At 36.2% G+C, this 22,886-nt stretch overlaps 1 protein-coding gene across 9 annotated transcripts in view; it reads right to left on the reverse strand.

The window, feature by feature from the left end:
- Positions 1-1,372: 1,372 nt before the first annotated feature.
- Positions 1,373-22,886, reverse strand: part of LOC127438187 (dedicator of cytokinesis protein 3-like) — a 278,795-nt gene continuing 257,281 nt past the window's right edge. For 3 of the 9 annotated variants that reach the window (XM_051693558.1, XM_051693555.1, XM_051693561.1), the window contains 23 exons: positions 22,465-22,613; positions 21,452-21,537; positions 21,315-21,341; positions 21,086-21,181; positions 20,880-20,940; positions 20,682-20,775; positions 19,386-19,534; positions 18,445-18,531; positions 18,199-18,303; positions 17,606-17,747; positions 16,856-17,022; positions 16,643-16,729; positions 16,082-16,261; positions 15,335-15,418; positions 15,121-15,237; positions 14,770-14,909; positions 12,815-12,947; positions 11,878-11,959; positions 11,647-11,765; positions 11,441-11,528; positions 10,095-10,214; positions 8,208-8,290; positions 1,373-6,293 (listed from right to left, as the gene is read on the reverse strand). In XM_051693558.1, coding sequence (XP_051549518.1) covers positions 5,712-6,293; positions 8,208-8,290; positions 10,095-10,214; positions 11,441-11,528; positions 11,647-11,765; positions 11,878-11,959; positions 12,815-12,947; positions 14,770-14,909; positions 15,121-15,237; positions 15,335-15,418; positions 16,082-16,261; positions 16,643-16,729; positions 16,856-17,022; positions 17,606-17,747; positions 18,199-18,303; positions 18,445-18,531; positions 19,386-19,534; positions 20,682-20,775; positions 20,880-20,940; positions 21,086-21,181; positions 21,315-21,341; positions 21,452-21,537; positions 22,465-22,613 — 2,978 coding nt within the window. In that variant the 3' untranslated portion in view covers positions 1,373-5,711. Of the gene's footprint in view, positions 6,294-6,832; positions 6,999-8,207; positions 8,291-10,094; positions 10,215-11,430; positions 11,529-11,646; positions 11,766-11,877; positions 11,960-12,814; positions 12,948-14,769; positions 14,910-15,120; positions 15,238-15,334; positions 15,419-16,081; positions 16,262-16,642; positions 16,730-16,855; positions 17,023-17,605; positions 17,748-18,198; positions 18,304-18,444; positions 18,532-19,385; positions 19,535-20,681; positions 20,776-20,879; positions 20,941-21,085; positions 21,182-21,314; positions 21,342-21,451; positions 21,538-22,464; positions 22,614-22,886 lie in introns of those variants that run through there. The other 6 variants (XM_051693556.1, XM_051693560.1, XR_007896670.1 and 3 more) reach the window with 6 other exon arrangements.

Raw genomic sequence — 22,886 nt, forward strand, 5'->3', positions numbered from 1 at the left:
TGGTAGTTATGATAAGGACTGATGTTGGTTAAAAAATGTGTAATGTAAATGTTAATTAGTGGAAAATAATAATATAATATTTTTATGCCAGTTTTTTGACGCAGACATTTTTGTCCTCTAAGGTACTGAGTGAGCTTTTTTTTTTTTTTAAATCTAACACTGCACAAAAAAATAATAATACATAAAAATCAGTGTTGTTGCTAATCACTGACATATCCCAGACTGTGAAAAAAAATAAAAAAATAAAAAAAATTCCACTTAGCATTTAGTATATGGAAAATAGGTCTTTTTTTTTTTATTATTATTATTATATATATATATATATATATATATATATATATATATATATATATATATATATATATATATATATATAAAACAACAACAGTGGCATTATGTAAACAAACTGGCATTTAAAGGGTTAAAATCCTGAAAATGAATGAATATTTGGTAGTTATGATCAGGACTGATGTTGGTTAAAAAAATTAACTCGAAAGTGGAAATTAATATTAATATATAATATTATAATGGCCGTTTTTTGACGCTGATATTTTTGTCCTCTAAGGACATCTGAGTAACTTTTTTAAATTGATGCACAAGGGATATGCTGAAAACCCATTTAATAGCCATTTATACGTTTTAAATGTTACTTTAGATAATATTTCACATTTCAAACAAAATTTATTCTTCTCAAATTAGTCAAACCGCAGGTTCCCATACATGGCCTGCTATGTGTCAAAAGAACCGTATCTCTTTTCCCAAGGAATAGTGACTGTTCAGTAGATTTTAGTCAAGACAAGGTATATATTTATAAAAAAAAAAAAAAAAAAAAAAGGACTTTCATAAATAAACCCACCTGGAGAAATATGTCTGGAGTAAAAAGTGTGACAACCTTATTCCATATGACCATATGTACCGTTGTATTTACATGGTTTCCCAACATCTTTTAAAGAATAGATTAATTTTACTGTGTCCAATAATAATGATGTCCATACCATACCATATACCATACCATTACCATGTTTGGTACACCTTGAATGCACGACTTAAGGTGTACATTGTATCAGTTTGTGTATTCCCTGGGAATCGAAGCCATGATTGTGGCGTTACAAGCTTAGTGCCATTGCTTATACATACAGTGGACACAAGATTCATTGCCATTAAAACTGCTGGAAAAACTTTTTCCTACATAAATAGTAACTTTTTTGACCAATACATTTAACTGACTTTCCAGTAAAATGTAATTGAACATAGGCTACATATATAATTTTCTGATATTCCCAGGTTTTCCATGACAGTATTGGACTTTGTGTCTATCCAAAATACTAATGGGTCGATCACACAATGAAAAGAAAGGGAAGATGAAAATCAGTCAGTAAAACATTATCTTTAATTATAGGCATTATGAATGAATTACACATCACAGCGGTTAAGTGAGTAGGAAAAACAACTGTGTATTTACATCTAAAATCCACACCACATTTATTCATGCTAGCACAATATATACAGAAAAAAATACTTTGAGAATACTTGTACAAAGGTTTTCGTATTTCTGCATGGTAAAACATAATGTTCTTTTGATTTCGATGCAAAATACACAAAATAACTGTAGTGGTTAGGCCATTAAAGATTTTTTTTTTTTTTTTTACCTGTTTGCATTTTTAGTTTTAAAAACACATTTACATCATAAAGTACAAGGCAGACAATTAATCTTGGTCTATACATGATTTGTCCCTCCTGACCATATAAATACAAAGCTTTCAAAGGATTATATACACAAAATAAAGCCAGACATGGTGTGGTACAAACTGTAATGCAGGCCAGAGTGTTTAGTACCCAACTTTCCTCAGTATTTCTATATGTACAACTAGCAAAGAATGCATTTCAGTCATTTTTTCTCCTGTATTCCCTTTGCTTTCCAATTTCACCTTCCAGAAACTGACAATATTCAAGTCACCAATTCTTTTAGCAAAATACAGGAAAAGAAACACAATATTTTATTAGCAATGCACACATAATGCTGTATATATGAACAAAGTATTGAGCTAGTTTGACTTACAGATGTTTATCAGGGCAACTTCATCATGTAAAAAATAAAATGTCACCCTCAATCCAAAACTTTGAATCCAAAACTTTCAGCGTGCCTCCATTGAGATATCAAACATGTGAAATATGTACACTTGTTTTTACATGGTCGTTTGTGCCAAATGAGTACCTTCATTAAAAGCAAGTTTTAATGAATTGTGATTATATAGCCTACTTTTTTTTCTTCCATATCTTATTGTTGCTTGGATACGCAAGCAAAATTATGAATGTGTATGAATACAAGACACACAGTATCCATCAGTCAATATTTGCATGCAAAATATCAAGAAAGTCATAAAAAGAAATGTTCAAACCAATAAATATGAATGCTTTTTAGTATATCAGTGCTAATATTCACAGAATGGGCCATTCCGGATATACTCGAGCAGTTCATACAGTCTTTTATCACTCGATCTTTGCATAGATTCCTTCCCTGATCACTCCATATTTAATGTATATAGAAAATATTTCTATTGTCTGAATTAACCTTAAGATTAATAACAATAACTTTTCAAAACTCATCAGTCTTTGGAGACAAAATGCACATCTATATATTTTTGTCATTATATGTCTTTATCATTGAGTAAATAATAATAAAAAAAATAATAAAAAATAATAATAATCTACAAATATATATACCATCACCAGCTAAGCCTTACTTAAGGAGGAAGTGTCGTAAAAACAAATAGACAGAATGGAGATATGATGGTGGTTTATGTCTATTCTGACAAAAGGGAAACAGATTTGAATATTCTTAAATTAATGAATTAACTTTCACATTAACGGTAGGCCCTCTATGAATACATTTGCATGTATTTTCTTTATCTGGCAATAAAAAGGCTGTTAGCGATGAACTATCAGCCATTAAGTTAACATACATTTCTTTCTGTACATACCTCATCATTAAAGAGTACAGTCTTCATATTACAGAAGCACAAATAAAAAAGCCTTGCCAAAGATTACCTAAATACTTGCCTTTTACCATATTCTTCAAGTATGGAGCTGAAGTACATTTCATACTATGTGTTGCCTTGAGTATATTTTGTGATTGCATGCCAGACCTTTAAATGAATAAATGATAATGAATAATGATAATGAAGTGACAAACCAAATTAACCATAAATCACAAAATTTGTGTGTGCAACAGAAATTGCCTACCTAAAAGTGACGGAAAAAGGAGGTTTAACTCCACAAATTAAGGTAGCATCAAATTAAATTGTTAAAGTATATATTTTAAAAAACAATATAAATTATGTGATAATGCCCACAATAAAAGACCAAACATTTACAGTGGATAAGAAATGTCTCATCAAGTATTTTGTTGAAACTATATGCTATACTGTTAGCGGAAATGCTGTGCAATGCCACACAATCAAGCCAATCAGAATATATTTGATGTTTGATATAAGTACAGCTATGTGGAATGGGATTTTGGACCAATAAGAATCCATTGTGGGTGGGGCTACACAGCACAATGTGACAGAAATACAGAAACGTTATGACCGACAAACTCGGATCAACATGAGATTTTGCACTTGTCACTTTATAGCGTCACACCTCGTTAGGATGTCTCAATATAAGGACAATGCCCATTCTTGCTTTTCTCTCGAAAATAAAATTAAAATTGGCCTGTAGATTGACGGTCTCAGACTCAGTGAGCAGTGTGTCACCCAAAGCAGAAATAATTAACAATGTCATGTGACTTTAAATGTGAGTTAATTGTGAAGATGAGTAGATATACAAGTAAAATCTCTACCAGACCCTCCCTTCAAGTGATGTAGGACAATATTATCGCCACCATTGAAGAGAACATGCACAATTGTACATAAAAACAAGCTTTTTAAATAATGTGCACTTTCAAGTCATCAAAAATTATTACGGAACAACATAAGATATTAAGTGCACATCTATCAGCAGCTGAAGGACTTTTCAAAGTCCCTAAACTTGAATAAAACAAAACACAAACATTTGTGAATCTTACCTCCTTTCCACCCCTGCAACGTGTGATATAATCTGTCATAATTTTTATGATATAATCTGAGCAATACTTATTCTATCTCTTTTTTACTGTACAATCATATTAAAATCTTAGAATTTTATAACAGCTCTATCTAAAAATATATACTTCTTTATGAAAACCATCAACTCAGAGGAACGGAAATCAAATCCCCAAGAAACCAGCAGAGACTAAAAGCCGCTTTACCATGAGGACACATCTGTGAAATGGCTTTGATAGAACAGCTCTTTGACTGTTGTGTTATTAGCGTAACGGGATAGTAGTGTTCAGAGTGGCTAATTTGCTTTTGCAGCGCAACAATATTGTGGGTGTAATGAGGCTTTACGAAGATTGTAAAAGCCTCTTACTGTCAAATTAAAGCAGCTTCTCTCGGGAGAAGCTTCCCGCAACTGTGCAGGAGGTAGCAGTTGTTCCGTTAAGTGTTTTCAGTTATCTAAAGAAGTGTTAGCATGTTATATCACCCACTGTGTTAATGAAAAGGCGTTTGAGGCTCTCGCATTAGATCGAGAATTAAATATCCTGTCAGAGGAAATGAGCATGCTTAGACGGCGAAGAGATCTTCAAACATCTTCAAAGATCTTCTGAAATCCACGCTTATGTGAGTCAGTGAGATGTGAGTTAACTTAATTTAAAATTTAGCCACTGAAACACTCTTGACCCCTGCTAGCATTATCATTTCTGAAAAAAAGCAAAACTATTAATGGTTTTTGGTGCTCCAATGTTAAGTGCTAAAGTGCAACCCAACCAGAATTGAACAATTTCCTGCCAAGGTTTGTCAACACTGAATTGTTTGTGGATTAATAGCTGCTTTTCCACTATTAGGCGGAGCAGTTCACGTTGTGGGACTGTAAATGATATCTTCTTCCACTGTTGTTCTGCAAAATAATTATTAGAATGGACTGACTGAGCAAGTGACTAATTGTGAGCTGCCACATACTAAAGCCATTCCATCAGCATGGTTCTTAGCTAACCATGCTGGGAAATCTAGGCCAGGAACGGTTTAGAATTGTACTGTACTGTACCGAATCGTGCTCAAATGGAAATGCTACTGGAACCGTTACCATGCTCAGAACCATTTGGCCTAATGGTGGAAAAGTGCTTAATGAAGTCAGTCGGAACCATTGGAATAATAATTAAGAAGTGTTAACAACTTGGAGAACTTGAGAAGAGGTGTATACACATCTTAGGGCATGAAATTCTTGGATCTAGAACATTGAAAAGTGCAGATTTTTCTAACCTGCCTCCTTGAAAACCATTTTGGGCTCCCTTAAGGTGTCTTTCCGTACCATCACAACCTTTGGGATTCTTATCATGTCTGTGTCATCCAAACAATACACAGATATTTTTGAGGGGTTTCACTTTGAACTCGATGTTCCTGAGCAACACCCATCCAACACCCAATCAGGACAAAAAGTAAAAATCTCACTAGCATGTAGAAGCTCAGCAAAATGGCAAGCACTTCTGAAAAAGTTTAAAAGACCTACACTGGATATACTGGAACTAGAGTAGAAAGTTCTAAACCAGTCACTGCTTTGGGGTATCAACATTATTAAAACCAGACAACCCATCACGCCAAAGCCAATGGTCCAAGCCGAACCTTGTACTTCTTCTATTCTTCACTGATGCCATGTTCCCAGGCCACCTTGGCTTGTTCCTCCTTGTTAGTAAGCAGAGGCTGGGAGATCTTGCGGGGCATGGGCCTTGGAACTGGCCTCAGGTCCTCTTCAGGGATGCACCCCTCCCTCAGGTAGGGTTTGGGGGGCAGAGCAGGTGCAGGCTCGTGATGATGATAGTGGGGGTGGGTGATGTGAATTGCATGCGGGAGGTGATGGTGAAGGTGGAGATTATGTTGGTGGTGCCCATCAGGGAGTATCCCTGGGGTTACACCCAACGGGGCTGAATGACTACGGCATGGAGCCGGCTTGAGAGGTTCCAGAACATTGGGCTCGGAGACACTGTAGCGAACTGGGAGGTAGGGGCTATCGGCTTCCTCCGTGTCCGTAGTCCAGGCCTGGCTGCTCGGCATAGAGTCCAAGGTGTCGGCTCTAGCCGGAGGCTCGGAGGACTGGGCGAAGTTGCTCTCGCTCAAGGAGGAGACACCACTGCTCGCGCTGCCGGACAAGGTGGAGTTACTGCCATCCAGGCCCGATTGTGGACTGGTGGGCGAGGCAGGTATAGGGTGCAGGGGTGACTGGTGAGGAACAAAAAAGAGAATATTTTCATAATAATTATATAGCACGAACACCTTTTCTATAACAATATTTTCAAGAGTACAATGCCTGTACGATGAACAAGGAGGCATCTACTGACATACTGTCAGCCGGTATGACAAATCAAAGGGTACGTTACCCACTCTGCAAAGTCACATTGGGAAAACAAAAGAGCAAGAGTGTTAACCCTGCAATTTTCAATGGATGCGTTCCACTTTGCATACTATCCATCCTAAATAGTAATACAAGATTAGAATTACTGTAACCCAAATCAAAGCACGCTGAAAACAATATGCCAAAGGTACCTGTTCTTTTTAGACTTTTTCAATTTCAGAAACCTTTTTCAGAAACCAAAGCTGCCAAAGCAGCTTTTAAATGTTTGAACCTTAAAGTTTATAATTAATTTAGTAATACGGTAATCCCTGCTGAAAAACAAAAAACAAAAACAGCATAGCTGGTCCCCAGTAGACTTTGTGTTTTGCATGCTGGTCCACAACACAGGATGCTGGTGTGCTGGTGTTCCAACAAGTCTTTTTGACTAGCTTAATCAGCAAGACTTCCTTTTCAGGGAAAAACATACTGGTCAGCAAATTTAGTCACCAGCTAAATTTTACTGGTGAACAACATGGCTATGCTGGTCTACCAGCTAGACTGGTGGGCGAAGCAGGTATAGGGTGCAGGGGTGACTGGTGAGAATCAAGTCCTCCTGGGAAGCTCGTACTTACGAGGTTGGAAATTGTAATTACGGCTTGATGTGCGTTCAAGTGATTTAAGGCAGAAAACTTTTTTTGCACCAATACAACAAAATGAAGAACAAAGTCACGCATTAGGTGTGTAATTAATACTTTATCTATCTGTTTTATTATTCTTGAGTGACCACATATAATGATGGGAAACGTAGTTTTGTTGCAAATGCTTTTCGCTGCATTAAGCAGCTAAATGAGTCTGGCCAGTTTTATTGTTATTCGTCATTAACAGTACAAAAAATGCAATCAAACTAAACTGCACAGTCAAAATCCTCAAGTAAAACAGAATTATTACCAATAACAATTTGCTTCCACCATGATTCTTAAATTGGCACACCCCCAACTCAGAAATCTGGAAAATGAATGTACGTTCAACTCATAAATACAATCATTCCAACATGACTTGAACACACCATATGTCCCAATAGTGGCATACCTTCTACATACGATATTTAAAAGTACTACATTTATATGCACTTTCCCATCACCTGGAGTTTAGCAAAAGTAAGCAAATTGGGATGAAGGCAAATTAACCCTAAGACTTTGATTAGCTGCTTCAGGTTAGTTTGTTCACAGTAGTACCTGAAGACTGCAGGGAGGTTTAGCACCCATGTCTCAAAGCTACGCTGAGAATTTAAGTGTAATGTTCCAAGACTATATACTTTTCACAGTAAATATAAATAATAATAATCTTTATTGGTATCTAGATGTCTTCACAATAATACATCCTGTGTCTTTCCATTTTGACTTTCTGTTAATGTGCATTCTGGATGACCAAAGTCAAACGTGCTTTATTTTAATACCCACTTACTTCAAACATCACAGCTATGTCCTACCTGCCTAGAATGCTATTTTTTTCATCCTACTGAGCTCCCTTTCATAAAAGAGAGTCTTTTATTCAGACAGAAACATAGGCATACATACACAAACCCAGATACAACAATAAATTAAAGTAATAATTAAATGAATCCAAAACACTTTTAGCATCATAGTAACACTAAAACAGAGCAAGATCAGTGTAAAAATCAGCTCAGTATGTTTTGACTGGACAACGGTGGGGACATCAGGGGTCAAGAGAATGCAAGACTGCTAGCGGGGACATGCACGATGAGGACTAAACCGCACAGGACACATCTAGGCGGAGGGTACCTTTCTTAAGGAGCGAGCAGGGAGAGCTGGAGGGAGTTCGCTGATCTGGTGGTGGAAAGCATCAAAGTGCATCAAGAAGTGTCCTAAAGGGGGAGACACAGTCGGATAGAACATGGGTTGGAAAGAGCACTCAACCACACATACAGTAGATACACCCATGCACAAACACTCAGCGAGCACTATGAAGGACTCTCTCTGAATTTACAGTAGTTGATGTTCAGAGGAGAATAATGGCTTGGAAAGAGGGAATGAGGAAAACTTTGGTCTGGATTATGTGGATTTAGAAGCAAGGGATCTATGATCAAATATGGACAAATCTGTTGAATTTAGGTGGAGATGGGGAGTGAGGGTTGAATACTATCTTGCATATTTGGGTAGTTGACATGGTGAGTCACATTACTGAAATCAAAGAAAATGGGCAAACTTTTGTCATTTGGCTGGACAACAAAAACACTTATTTGCCTAAAAACTTAATGAGCTATTCAAAACTTAAAGACCCCATCAACTCAAGTTTAGAGTTTTGTGGTTTTCAGTTCATGTCTAATGCAATGTTTCTCACCCTTTTTTCTTATCTCATGTACCCCAACAGCCCCATTAGAATGGCTTATGAAACCCCTCATCAACATCAAACCAGAAATGCTTTAACACATATTATAATGAATTTAATTTATCATTATGAACATTACACATATTATTAAACAGAAACAGGATCTTTTTCATGTACAACTGAAAATGAGAATTCAGTATATTTACTTGCCATTTTAATCTATTAGTATTTTTATAAGTAGTTTTGATCTATAGACAGTCATAATATTTAATAATATAAGTCATTATTTCTGTTATATAGGTTTAAGTACCCACTGCACCACAGTGTACACATGCTTTAGTTCATATGCCATGAACTAAACATTTCCAAAATTTGAGCAGATATCCATTTTCATTTAAATGTAGTTATTTTTATTTATTTAAAAATATGTACTAAAAATATTGAAGATCTTATCTTGTTCGCAGGGGCATTTCAAAATATTTGTCCAATAAACTGCTCTCTAGAATGAGAACATCCCCTAATGTCACTAATTAGCAATAGCAAGTAGCTTATGGTCTATGAGTCGTGAATATTACATAACTATACAGTAGTAATCTATTTTTTTTCCATAAAAATTGAGCTTTTATTTTGGCAGAGTTTTTATTTTGAAGTGTTTCTGTGTTGCTATGACAGTAACTTCTCAGTCCGGAAAAGCTGGTCGCTACGTGACAGAGTGATTATTAAACTGCAAAAGGCTGCTATTTAATTAATAAATATGTAGACTGTATGTGCCTCGCACTACAAAGTGAATTAGCGCTCTGCTCGCTGTCATCTGCTACAAACAGAGAACGCAATGCTCATGATGATGTTTTCCATTTACGAGTCAAGGAGCTCTGAAAGGTATGAGCACTTTGTGTCTATATGTCAACACAACACTGGCTCCACACATTCACAAACACTCACATTTGAAGTGTGCAGCACATGCAAACTATATATTTATCTCATTAAATCACAGCCTTTGCGGTTTAATAATCAAACTAGGACATAACGTGATTTAAATTTGTCAGCTGAATGTTTACTGAATTACATTTGTATGTCAGATGGTATCATTTGGTCAGATGGTACGAGCACGAGTATAAGTACATGAGCACGCTAACTAAAACTATGTTCCAGGTCTCATGTGCACAAACATATCCAGCATATCAACTTGCAGAGCTAAAACAGATGCACAGTAATACCTAATGATGCATTGAAGATATCTCAACCAGGGTAAACAATGACAAATGTTATTGTTTCATTATATTCTAAAGGTAAAGGCACCATGAGCAGTGTACACGTACAGAAAAACCTTAATTTCTTACCGGGAGGAAGACTGCGGGGAGGAACAGTTGGGGCCATCACACTCCCCACATGAGCAGAGTGGAACGGGAGCGTGTCCCTGGTGCCACTGTCCAAACTCCAGCTGCTGGGAGCAGTCAACACTGCAAGAGAAAGCAGAGACTACCATCACTATAATCACCTGAATGTGAGGTTACTGACAAATCCCTGCTTATAATACAAGCTTATGTTGTGTTTTGGAAGCTGGTCACCAGCATGGGGTGATTGGAGTTTGGGAGTGTTGGTCCCCATTGACTTGCATGTATGGATTTGTTCACATCAAATCTCCAAAATATCTCTGTTTTTGTTCCACAAAGAAAGAAAGTCATACGAGTTTGAGACAGCATAAGAATGAGTAAATTATGGGAGAATTGTCATTTTTGGGAAAACTATTTCATTAAGCAGTGTTAAGCAGCAAATAAATACAATACATTTTCACATGCTAAGATTTTCTGACTTATGTACACACCATAGAAGTTCATTCCTGTTATTTGGGTTTGATTTAATGTATTTTTTGGTAGGGTCAATTTGACCACAAAAAAGAAGCAAGGTTACCATATTTGATAACAGTCGCATTCCTGAAAAAAGAGTGCATACTATGCAATTGTCAGGGGTTCCCCGGCGACCACCAAGGGCCGCCATGTATGCTCAGTGTTCTCTTTCTATGTTTGGTTGCATTTTGGGTTTTGTAGTTCTTTTCCTTGTCTTTTTTCATTGGTTCTTGTGTTTATAACTCCCAATACACTCGAGGCTTATTTTATTATGTTGTTCGTTTTTATGTCATTATTCCTGCATTTCCGAACAAGGTATTCGGCTTCGGGCACATCACTATTGTGTGTATATATATATATATATGCCCTCCTGTTCTCCCTGTCTTTGCCAGTTCTTATCCTTTGACAGCTGTAATGGTTTGTTTAGTTCTCTTGTGTTACTAGTTCTTATGGTTATTTTGGAGTTTTCATTAAAGAAGCTGGCATATAGATCCAGTCCTTCTCATTTCTCGTCTCTGCAAGCATTATAGTAATACATCAAAGTATTAAAGCATCAATAGTATCTGTCAAATGAGGTTTGATTAGGTAAGGGATATATATGAAAAGAATAATTTTGAAGTTACAATTATTCAATTTACAAAGAAATCATTGAGTACTCCTGGAACCCAAACATTAAGACTGTAAAGTCAATCTCAACAGAACATAAAGGATAAATATAGCCTTGAGGGATCCTCAAAGAGTTAACTGAAACTGTATTGTGATCTCTGACTGGGCAGATGGGATTGTGGAAAAATAGATGAGTACAGTTTGTTTAGAGAATCATACACACCCAGTCATACCTTTATCAGCCACAGAGAGATTGGGGTCACTGCAGGGTTTGCAAGGACCAATGACCTGATGGTACAGAGCCTTCTGATGGTTAGCAGGCTGGTGGTTAAAAAAATAAAAATAAAAAATGAACATGGGCATCCTTACAGATGACATTACTGATGTCATTTTCTAGATTTATAAGCCACTAATTAGCTGTTTCTTATGGTGGACACACCTGTCCGTTCTCAGTCATGTTGGGGTACAAGGCACTGCTGGGACGGTCCCTGTGTGGTGGGAGAAGCATCAACATCTCTCGGTTGTGTCTATATCTGTCCGGTAATGACGGGGAGCCAACTGAAGAGGAATTAAAGCTTAACTTAATGTTCAAATTATGATTTATTATTACTTTCAGAACATTGGCTTGAAAAACACCCTGGGTTATTGTGAAAGGTTTATTGGCGTTCACCTCTGATGCTGCTGTGCCCTGAGTTGGTTATCTGAGATGGAGCCGAATGCGTCGAGCTCAAACTGGATGATGATGGACTGGGCTGAAATAATGCACATGGTAAAACAGTGCTTTAAAACATTGGTAACACGCTTTTGGTCAATTCAATATCAATTTAGCCAATTAAGATGTGTGATTTATATGTCAAATGAAGTGGCAAATGTTCCACCTTGTAAGCTTGATCTGCTCTTAATTGATAATGCTAAAATGTAAAAAAAAAGAAAAAAAAGAAAAAGAAAGCTACTTTGACAGAATTTTTGGCATGAACAAAGCTAAGAAACATTTCTTAATTTCAAATGAGAACAGTGAATCTGTGAGATATCACATTCAAGAGAATCACAAAAATAAAAAGAAAAAAAATATGCAAGTTTTGTGTAAAAAGTGCAAAATGTACACTGTTATTCACTGGAATAACCCTAGCTTTCCTTGGTATGTTCATGAGATAAGTGGCTCATTTGTGAACTAATTAGTGTTAAATAAATACAGGAAAGATTATAATTGTTTGTGTGTTGTTAGCTTAAGCACATTGTGCTTTGTCTATACTTTATTGAAGATGAGATCACGTTTTATAACCAATTAATGAAGAAGCCAGCTAATTCTAAAGGGTTCACATACTTTTTCTTGTCACTGTATATGTATACATGATTTATATGGACTACTTTTATGATACTTTTATGGCACTTTCACCTTCTTTTTAAGCTTGAAAGCTCCATTCCTCATTCTTTGTAATTGCATGAAAAAAAATGATAAAGTAGTAATCCAAAGTATTTAGATCTTTATTTTAGATTACATACCTTGAGTAATCTAACAGAATAAATTACAAATAAAATTTTACAGCATGTATTTTGTAATCTGTAGTGGAATACATTTTAAAAGTAACCCTCAAAACCCTGCCCACCTGCATGCGGTAGAGGTCCTCCGGGTGCTCCATCACGCTGTCGGTCAGGATGAGCAGATTCCCTGTCTCGCTGGAGGTGTGAGAGGAGAGAGAAGAGGAGGAGTGGCGGACAGAGCCCAACAAATTCAGAGGACTACAGAGAGAGAGACAGACAGACGGGGGAGGAGAAGGATGAAGCAATGCAGGGAAAATAGGGGAAGATAATGGGAAAAGAGGCAAAGAATCGCAGAGTTGGAGGTGTTTAAACAGGAAGAGCAGTGTGGTGGAGCATGCAAGGTTGCACAAAAATGGAAAAAAGGAGAGAGAGTGGTAGTGTGGTAGACAGTCATGCAAGTATGAACAAAAGAACATTGGGAAGAGAGAGAGAGAGAGTGAGAGTATGAGCAAGAAAGAGGTGTATAAAAGCATGCACACATAAAAAATGTGAACCATTTATGAGGGAAGGGACAGCAGGGAGAGAGAGAGAGAGAGAGAGAGAGAGAGAGAGAGAGAGAGAGAGAGCATGAGAGAAACATGGTGGAGCCGAAGCTTGTGTGTTCAGGATGGATTCATGAGTGTTTATGTGTGTTTTGGGGGAATAAACGGTCAAGGAGTGTTTGTGAGGAGAAAGAACGGGCATCATCTACAGAGAGCAGGACATCTCTCTCTTTAACCCACATACATGTGTGCACAACACACACAGACTATACAAATGTATTGCAATGTGATATGTGTGGTGCCAAACAGGATATGAATACTGAAACTGAATACATATGGAATGAAAACCTGACAGAATATCAAATGAAAATCTGAGAATATTAAAATGAAAAACTGAATAAACAAAATGAAATTCAGAATTTGTAGAATGAAAATCGGAATATATTGAATTAAAATCTTAATATATAGCTTGAAACCCGAATTCATGAATTAAATCACAATATATAGATTGAAAACCTAAATATGTGGAATGAAAATCTGAATATATATAGATGGAAACCTGAAAATATATTTTAAAAAATCTAAATACACTACCAGTCAAAAGTTTTGAAACACTTGACTGAAATGTTTCTCATGATCTTAAAAATCTTTTGATCTGAAGGCGTATGCTTAAATGTTTGAAATTAGTTTTGTAGGCAAAAATATAATTGTGCCACCATATTAATTTATTTCATTATAAAACTAAAATTTAATTTTGACTTGGACCAAATAATAAAGAAAAGCAGCCAATAAGTGCCCAACACAGATGGGAACTCCTTCAATACTGTTTAAAAAGCATCCCAGGGTGATACCTCAAGAAGTTGGTTGAGAAAATGTCAAGAGTACATGTCTGCAAATTCTAGACAAAGGGTGACTACTTTGAAGATGCTCAAATATAACACAGTTATGATTTATTTTGGATTTTGTTTAGTCACAACATAATTCCCATAGTTCCATTTATGTTATTCCATAGTTTTAATGACTTTACTATTATTCTAAAATGTGAAGAAAAAAATTATAATAAAGAATGAGTAAGTGTTTCAAAACTTTTGACCGGTAGTTTATATAGATTGAAAACTGGAATTCTGAATATGTAGAATGAAAATAGAATATATAGATTGAAACCTGAATATATAGAATGCAAATCTGAAAATATAGATTGAAACCTGAAAATCCAGAATGAAATTCTGATTCCTGTTTGGCAACCCATGTTGGAGTTAAATCTTGAGAAGTGTCATAAACAATTATATGCAATGTTAACATATTTCACTTTTTCAACATAATTACATGAAAGGATGTAGACTCAGTTTACATTGGCACTACATGAATTTGATCTGGTTCTTTGTACATTAATTCACATATATGTGACATAAATGTGTGAATATGTTTGTTCTTTTTCTCATATGCTTGTTCACAAGTTCACAGCGGTGTTTTTATATATCCTACACAATATATAAAACTGTGCGCATGCATAGACGTGTCTATAAAGGTGTACTGACCTGTGACGATGCATGAGTTTAATACTCTCAGGACTCATGGGATTGTGAGTAGCGAGGATGCCGCGTGGTGTACTGGCCCCTGAGCAGGCTGGACTCAGTTTCTCTAAACCGGGCAAGCCCTGTAGGGCCACATAAAAACACTACTCTGAATATACACACTGTCTGCATCACTACCAAAAATACTTTATAAGATCAACTTATAAAGTACATGTTACAAAAATGAATGCAGAATATGTGCAAGAAATGAGGCAGAATATATTACACCATTTATCATGAAAAAAAGCCATGATAGCAGAAAGCTTTTTGAGCAGAAAGTTCAAAAATTCGTAAGAAACAGATGTGAGCTCTCACATGACATAGACTACTCCTCATCATCTGGAACTGATCGATGAGTTTCTTGTGCAGCGGACGCATTTCCGGGTGCACCAGTTTCTCATGGACGGCCAGGCCCATGCCCAGGATGTGAACCTAAGGGAATATTTAATAATTAAGGAAAACGCCTCAAATTTAAAAATCTGAAACAAATCGCTGGCTGTTAAAATGAAGATGTTTTAGCTGTGTTAACCTGGTCTTGCATCAGGTCCTTGAGTTGGGTGATCTTCTCTGTATCTTCTGGGTGGCTGCTAATGTACTCTTTATCAAAGAATGCCTGCACAACATCAAGCATAGAAACACAGTCAATGACTAACAATGAAACTATTCTTTTGAATGTAACTGAACGTTTGATGTTCAATCAGTTGGGTACCAAAAAGGCCTGCCAACTTTTAAGAGATGCCTTCAAAACAAACATGCTAATAGCAGTGCTCTTAGTGTGAGATTTCTAAAGAATAATAAACTTGTCTGTCAGGTGAAACAATGTTCTTTTCAACCCCCCAAAATTAAATTTAGAAGTTTTTAAAGTGACTGTGTAATTCATGGTTAATTGATCTTTAAAGTCAACATGAAATGGCATTTGTAGCCCTTATATTTCCAAGTGAAACATGATATACAATGAGAAACTGTAGGGTGGGACTTGATTTTATCCATTGGGAATTGATTGGATCATAACAACTGGGCATTCCATACAAGAATAGAGCCAGATCTGATGCAGCTGATTGTGGTGGAAAATGCCTAAGTAGCTATTTAGCTATTGGTTAGCATTAACAAACAGCCTGCACTGCCTAGGTGACATCAGCCGTCAAGGAACAAGTACCTACATTTCGATGAACGATTAAGGTGACAATGCATCATTCACATTAAGACATGTGTTAAAGTAAGTAGGGTCCATTTTGATTTCATGTTCACCAACTAGGACATAAATTATGTCACTCACTTCCTGATATCTGGCAATGCCCCCATTGACTGCTGCATCAATCACTCCATTGAGGCACATGCTGAGCAAGTTAATATTTCCATGAAGCTGCTTGTGCTGGTACTGGCTGATCAGGGTGCGAAGCTCCTGGTTCTTATTCTCCACCACATAAATGGCATTCTCCAGTGGACTTACTTCAATCTAAATAATACATGACATACATATAGTAATGTAAACACTAGGGATGTGCAAAAAAGATTTATCTTGGTCTAACCTAATGAAGTCAGGTTTATTCATTTGTATTAAATAATATTTTTGACTTGAATACAACTATCTAATTTAGATGTTACCACATGAAGCACATTTTGTTTTTACCTTGATTAAAGTAAATGAAGTGTTTTTCTAGTTAGGTAGTTGTACAACAAGGAGGCCTGCCAAATATTTAGAAATGTTTTGGATAGCTTTAAGCTACAGCGATAGAACATTCCATGTTAATCATCTACAAAACGGCTCCCTCTTCACAGTTGTGACATGTTAAGGATTATTTGGATGATTGTGAAGCTACAGAGATGAATCACCCACCAGCTCTCGCTTTTCAACTTCAAACCAGCGGGAGATTCCAGGCAGAGGGTGGGTGAGGATAAGTGTGGTCCGCTCAACCCAGAGACTCTGAAAAAAATGCCAACATGACACAACTTCAGCTTACATCAGATGCAAAATTAATACACCAAATAGTGTTCCTTTCAAACATATACGTACATGTAATTTCTTTCCAGTATTTTTAAATATGTTCACCTTAAATTCATTTTCCCTGTCTTTTGGTCCTTTGTGAAAGGGTCGGTCATAACGGAATCGTTTGACATTATTGACTCTGTAGAAGCTTTTGATGCGGTCAGGTACACGATCCATCTGCAGCACATCTACATTTTCAGACACTGGAGTAACTGCATAGATCTGTAAGTCTATAGAGCCTTACATTAAAGAAAACAACACTATAATATATTGAACAAAAGTACTTTAAAAGGAATAGCATGTACCACTTTTATGTTTTTTTTTTTTTTTTTGGGACTTGACAGCCATAGTCCACCAAAATTTTTGCTGTAAAACAAAATATCAATTGTGTTCTAAGGACAAAAAAAAAAAAAAAAAAAAAAAAAATGTACATGTTATGAGAGTAAGTGATTTTAACTTTTGGGTGAACGCTCTTTTAAAAAGGATACAAAGGCATAAAATGCCATTTTTAGAGCAAATTTTTAAGTATTCAAACTTAACCCACAAACTTATTCTGTACTGTCCAAAGTGGCTTCAGCATTTGTAAAACAATCTACTTCGGAAAAAAAAAACCTTCAAACTTTTTTATATTACTTACTGTGCATGTATCCTGCTGGATGATAATATGAACATTTATTGGTGTTGAAGTATTGCAAATTCTGTGACCTGAAAATTCACTCAGCCTCATTTGAAACTCAAAAAAGCCATTTCACTATCCCCTTTCCCTCCAAAGCCCCAACAATCAAGTAAATTGCTTGTTATGGTGAAGGATACACTGGGCTTCACCCTGCAAAATTCCCTCATCTGGTTGATTAGGGTGCTGCATGGCAATAGCTTGTGGAAATTCACCCAGCATTCTTTGCTGAAAAGCTTCAAGCCTTTCGTAGTCATGTCCCCGGCAAACAAACTCCTTATTCTGTGTGGAGAGAAAGATAGAGGGGTGAGTACAATGTAAAAAGTGAAAACATCCAGTTATTACCTTAAGGATCTATTTCTTTTGTTGGTGTAACCCAATATAATCAGGTTTATTTAGTCATATAAAATGATATTTTTGTATTGAATACAACCAGTTAATTTAGATGTTACCATATGAATAAAATGTTCTAGGTTACCTGACAAAACATTTACAAATGTAAATGATAAAAAAATAAATAAAAACAAATTACAATTATTTATAAAAATATAGTCAGCATTAGGCAGAGTAAATGGCCTGCAGTTTTTTTGTAGTATGTTGCTTTATTTTCCTTATAGAAAATTTATTTATATATATATTGTATGTCCCTAAATTTAATATTACAGTTTCTGACAAAGAAACAGAGCAGATAACCTAATATTACCAGTGTGTAAAGGTTTTGAAATGTGTTTACCCTGAGGAAGAAGGGGAATTTCCGCCCATAAAAGCCCACCCTGAAAAACTCTGGCTCTAGTCGTTGCTGTTCCATAATGTTGTCATAATACGCTGCCTCCATTTTCTGCATTGAAAGAAATAGACAAGATTGGCCGCCTCCTCAGCATAATAATACACAACAGCAATGTGGTCCACTGAAAGTGTTGTTATGCAATCTCTATTCATAAATTCACATGAAAAAGAATATCATATAAAATGCACTGACCCGTATCCAGCTGAGGCTCTGATAATCATAAAGGGACTCATACTGGAAAGCTAGTTCTCGGCACAGTGGGATGCCATACTCCCAACACTGAGAAAACATAAAAGCAGGTTTGACATGCATTTAGAACTAAATTTGCATTTCCAGAAGGAAACACTAATGCTTTCAAAAGAGCAAAAGAATTTAAGCTTATTTCTTACAGAAATTTTGCATCTCAGCCGCCATTGTCATGACACTCAGCTTGAGATTTGTTTACTGTAAGGTGTGTACTAGAATCCACATATATTGTTAAAAAAATCTTACAGTCAACATTTAGCAAAGTAAATGGCCTCCATTTTTTATTTATTTTTTTTATTTACTTTTTTTTTATAAAATTTTGTTTTTTATTTCAAGACGTGGATCCTTTCAATCATGAATTCTCACTTTACATTTGTATTTTTTATAAAAAATTAAAGATGGGTACAAATAGTTAAATAGATGAAAGAAACAGAGACCAATCACAATTCAGAACACAAATAAATGCAAGAAATTGACCAATCGCAGATCGATATGAAAGTATTACCATGACATCATCACCGCTGGTTTCATTTTGAATACTGAACTTTCTATCAATGGAAATCAATGTTAGATTTTCACATTTTAATCCAAAACGTATTAATCGTGTCTATAAATTACAATTATGTGGAAATCATATAAATTTTATGCAATTATCAGTGATAAAATTACATCACAATCAAGCCTTAAATTTGTGGAAACACTGGAAAACATGTTGTGCAATAAAAATCTAATTCAGCATTAAGCAGAGTAAGTGGGTCTTGTTTGACAATGCTTAAATGCAAAAAACAAAAACAAAAAATCTGCTACCTAGCCCCATCAACATTTCTTAAAAGTCCCCCATACATGATGTATGTAGTTGTATGTGCTGTAACGCGTATGAAGCCTACCTTTCCCTTGTTGAAGTAATGGATGACCTTACGACAGAGACCCTCTTTGCGATGCCATTCACTTTGTGCAGGATAGTGCAGGAATTCTCGCAGTGGTCTTTCCTCCCAGTGTAAGAGCTCCCAGTACAGCAGTAGAGTAAACGCCGCCTCTGTAAAACCAAACTGTTAGTATAGCTTAATTACTCTTGTATAATATTCTTCCTCTTAACTCAACTGATAAAGTATGGCTCTAGCAACACCAAGATCATGGGTTTAATCCACGAGCAGGGTTGGGGAGTAATGAAATACATGTAATGGGATTACATATTTAAAATACAAAATATAAGTAACTGTATTCCAATACAGTTATAATTTAAATCATTGGTAATTAGAATACAGTTACATTCAAAAAGTATTTTGATTACTGAAGAGATTACTTTGCATTTTATTGTCATTTGTTTCATTTAATAGTTTGTCCTTTTAGATGGAAAAATGTATATGATGCGATCCAAAGTGCATTTGAACAGCGGTGAAACACTTTCTTATGATGTGTTACATTCATACGAGCAGACAGAGAAGTAAGTTTGAAGTAAGTTTGGAGCAGAAGAAATAGAAATAAACCTTGTGTAAATTGGCAGTTTTATGCTAAGCTAAAATGCTATTTCTAGCCATTTTACATGCACGTTACCAGACACGATCATATATTTTTATCAAGAAAATTCACGCTGGTTCATAATTTCTTTTTTTCTAGTAAGACCTTTGATATTAGGGCAAAAATCATATTCTTGATAATAATTTTTGTATTGTTTTCCTGTAAAAATATCTAAAAATCTTTAAAACAAGATCAGTTTGATTAATCTTGTTTTAGAAACAACACTGCATAAGATATTTCGGTTTTTCAGAGAATGTATTTTTAACATGTGTATTTTGTCTTACTGTACTGGCAGAGTTTTTATAGTCAAAACAAGTGAAAAAATCTACCAGTGCTGAAGAAGTAATCCAAAGTATTTAGAATATGTTACTGACCTTGAGTAATCTAATGGAATACATTACAAATTACATTTTACAGCATGTATTCTGTAATCTGTAGTGGAATACATTTCAAAAGTAACCCTCCCAACACTGTCTACGAGGTATACATATACTGATCAGTATACCTTGGATACAAGTCACTTTGAATAGCATCTGCTAAACGATTAAATGCCAATGTAAATTAATTGTCTTTAAGAGTATTAGGTGGTGATCTACTATGTACAAAAAATTATAGGTTTGGTGTGCAAGCAGCTTCAATAATCTATGATTTATGTCATGTCTCACCTGTGTAGTTTTCAGCCTGCAGGTGCATGTCACACAGCTTGTGAATGTATCGGATATACATCTCTTCCTTATTTATCTCAGATTTGTAGAAATTCTAACATAATAAAAGATCACCAGGTTAGTATAGCCAAACATTACATATGACACTTAAGCATATTTGTTAAGTTCACAGGGGATCAAATTAATCTTAAGGCTCACCAGCAGGTTGACAGTACAACCTATTTTCTTATTTTCTGTCTCATCACCTTTCATACAGTCCCTGCCAACACAAAAGACAAGAAATTTGGTGCTAAAGTATTGTGGATGGTTACCAGGGTGGTGCTATGCGAACAAGGCAAAAAGTCTGGATAAGTGAGACTTGAAGTTCCCTAAAGGCACATAGTGTAAACTTATCCATAGATTACCTGTAGTCCAGCAGTCGTTCCATGAGGCGTGTGACAGATGTGACGAAGGAGATGCCCGTCTCCCTCCAGGTCTCCTGCTCAATCTTCTCCAACAGACTAAACACAAAAAATACACAGTTATATAAAGAAATGGCATGGGCTGAAAGTAAAAGTGCCTTCTAATGGAACATAGACTGTCGGCTGTTTTTAGTGGCATCTGATTGGTTGAACAGGGTTAGTTTTCTCTTACCTGGGGTACGGCCCAAAGAGCTGAGTTCTAATTATCCCGCAGCACAAGGCAAAGCAGAGATACTCAGGTTATGAGTGCTTTGAGACAAGAGCACTCAAACAGGAAGGGGACCAGAGAGAGCATGTGTGTGGACTTACAGCAAACTGAAGAGTTCTCTGTAATTCTCATCTCCTTTGCCTTCTGACACCAGACTGTCCAGTTTGTCAATCAGTTCTGCCTCCACCTACAACATTAACATGAATTTAATTCAGCACAGTTACAGGAATAGATGACACTGAATGGAACTGATTTAGTACATTCAGACCCAGTGTCCATTCCAATGGACATCACTTTTTTCTGATATTTTTATAAAGGATTTTGTCATTTGTTGCCACCCAAATGACAGCAGATTGGATTATTATTAGATTGGATGCTGCTAAATCAATCTATGAGTGTAATATCACACATTTTTGCTTAAAAAAGGGGTAGCTCAGCGAGCATTGACACTGACTACCACTCTGGAGTCGCGAGTTCGAATCCAGGGTGTGCTGAGTGACTTAGGAGCCAGGTCTCCTAAGCAACCAAATTGGCCCGGTTGCTAGGGAGGGTAGAGTCACATGAGGTAACCTCCTCATGGTCGCGTTTAGTAGTTCTCGCTCTCAGTGTGGCGCATGGTAAGTTATGTGTGGATCGCGGAGAGTAGCATGAGCTTCCACATGCTGTGAGTCTCCGTGGTGTCATGCACGACGAGCCACGTGATAAGATGTGTGGATCGACGGTCTCAGAAGTGGAGGCAACTGAGACTTGTCCTCCACCACTCGGATTGAGGTGAGTAACCACGCCACCACGCCACCATGAGGACCTACTAAGTAGTGGGAATTGGGCATTCCAAATTGGGGAGAAAAGGGAAAAATAAAAAAATAAAAAAATATCTTATTTTGAAATAAAGCATTGTGGCTTTATCAATGTACATTTTAACAGACATCAGACAAATAACTATTAAATAATATATAATAAATGTTTTTATTTACTATCATTTATGGTTGCATTTAGAGTAGAAATAAAGCATGGTCAAGAAATAAAGCATTGGTGTTCGAACAAGTTAAAGAGACATAAAAAGGCCAAGAAATGGCAGACAAACAGATGAAGATACATAAGACCATGTTTGGACCTGTTTAAAGTTGCCATTCTTTCGCTGTTCCCAGTCCATCATATCGTGAAAGATGGGGATCATTATATTTCGCACTTCATTCTGTGGTACAAGCGTCACACCCAAGAATGGCCCGATCATTCCTGGTATGAAGTGGATCTTATTCTCACCTGCATTCAAATCAAGCAGAACAACATCATGTTTAGCAATTTCAAACATGAGCAGCCAGCATTTAAACAAATGAATGACATGTGGTCTGTTTCAGCTGTGGTTAATTTCCTAACAACAGTGCTCAACAAAGTATTCTCTTTCACCTCTAGAGGTCAGTTTTACTTTTCTGGTGAATAGCGAATGTGTGTGTTTCAATGTGGACATGCAGAGCAATGCAGAAAATCAAACAGAAGAGAGAGAGAGAGAGAGAGAGAGAGAAAATCAAGACACTT

The sequence above is a fragment of the Myxocyprinus asiaticus genome, chromosome 49 (assembly GCF_019703515.2).
Source record: "Myxocyprinus asiaticus isolate MX2 ecotype Aquarium Trade chromosome 49, UBuf_Myxa_2, whole genome shotgun sequence".
NCBI lineage: Eukaryota > Metazoa > Chordata > Actinopteri > Cypriniformes > Catostomidae > Myxocyprinus > Myxocyprinus asiaticus.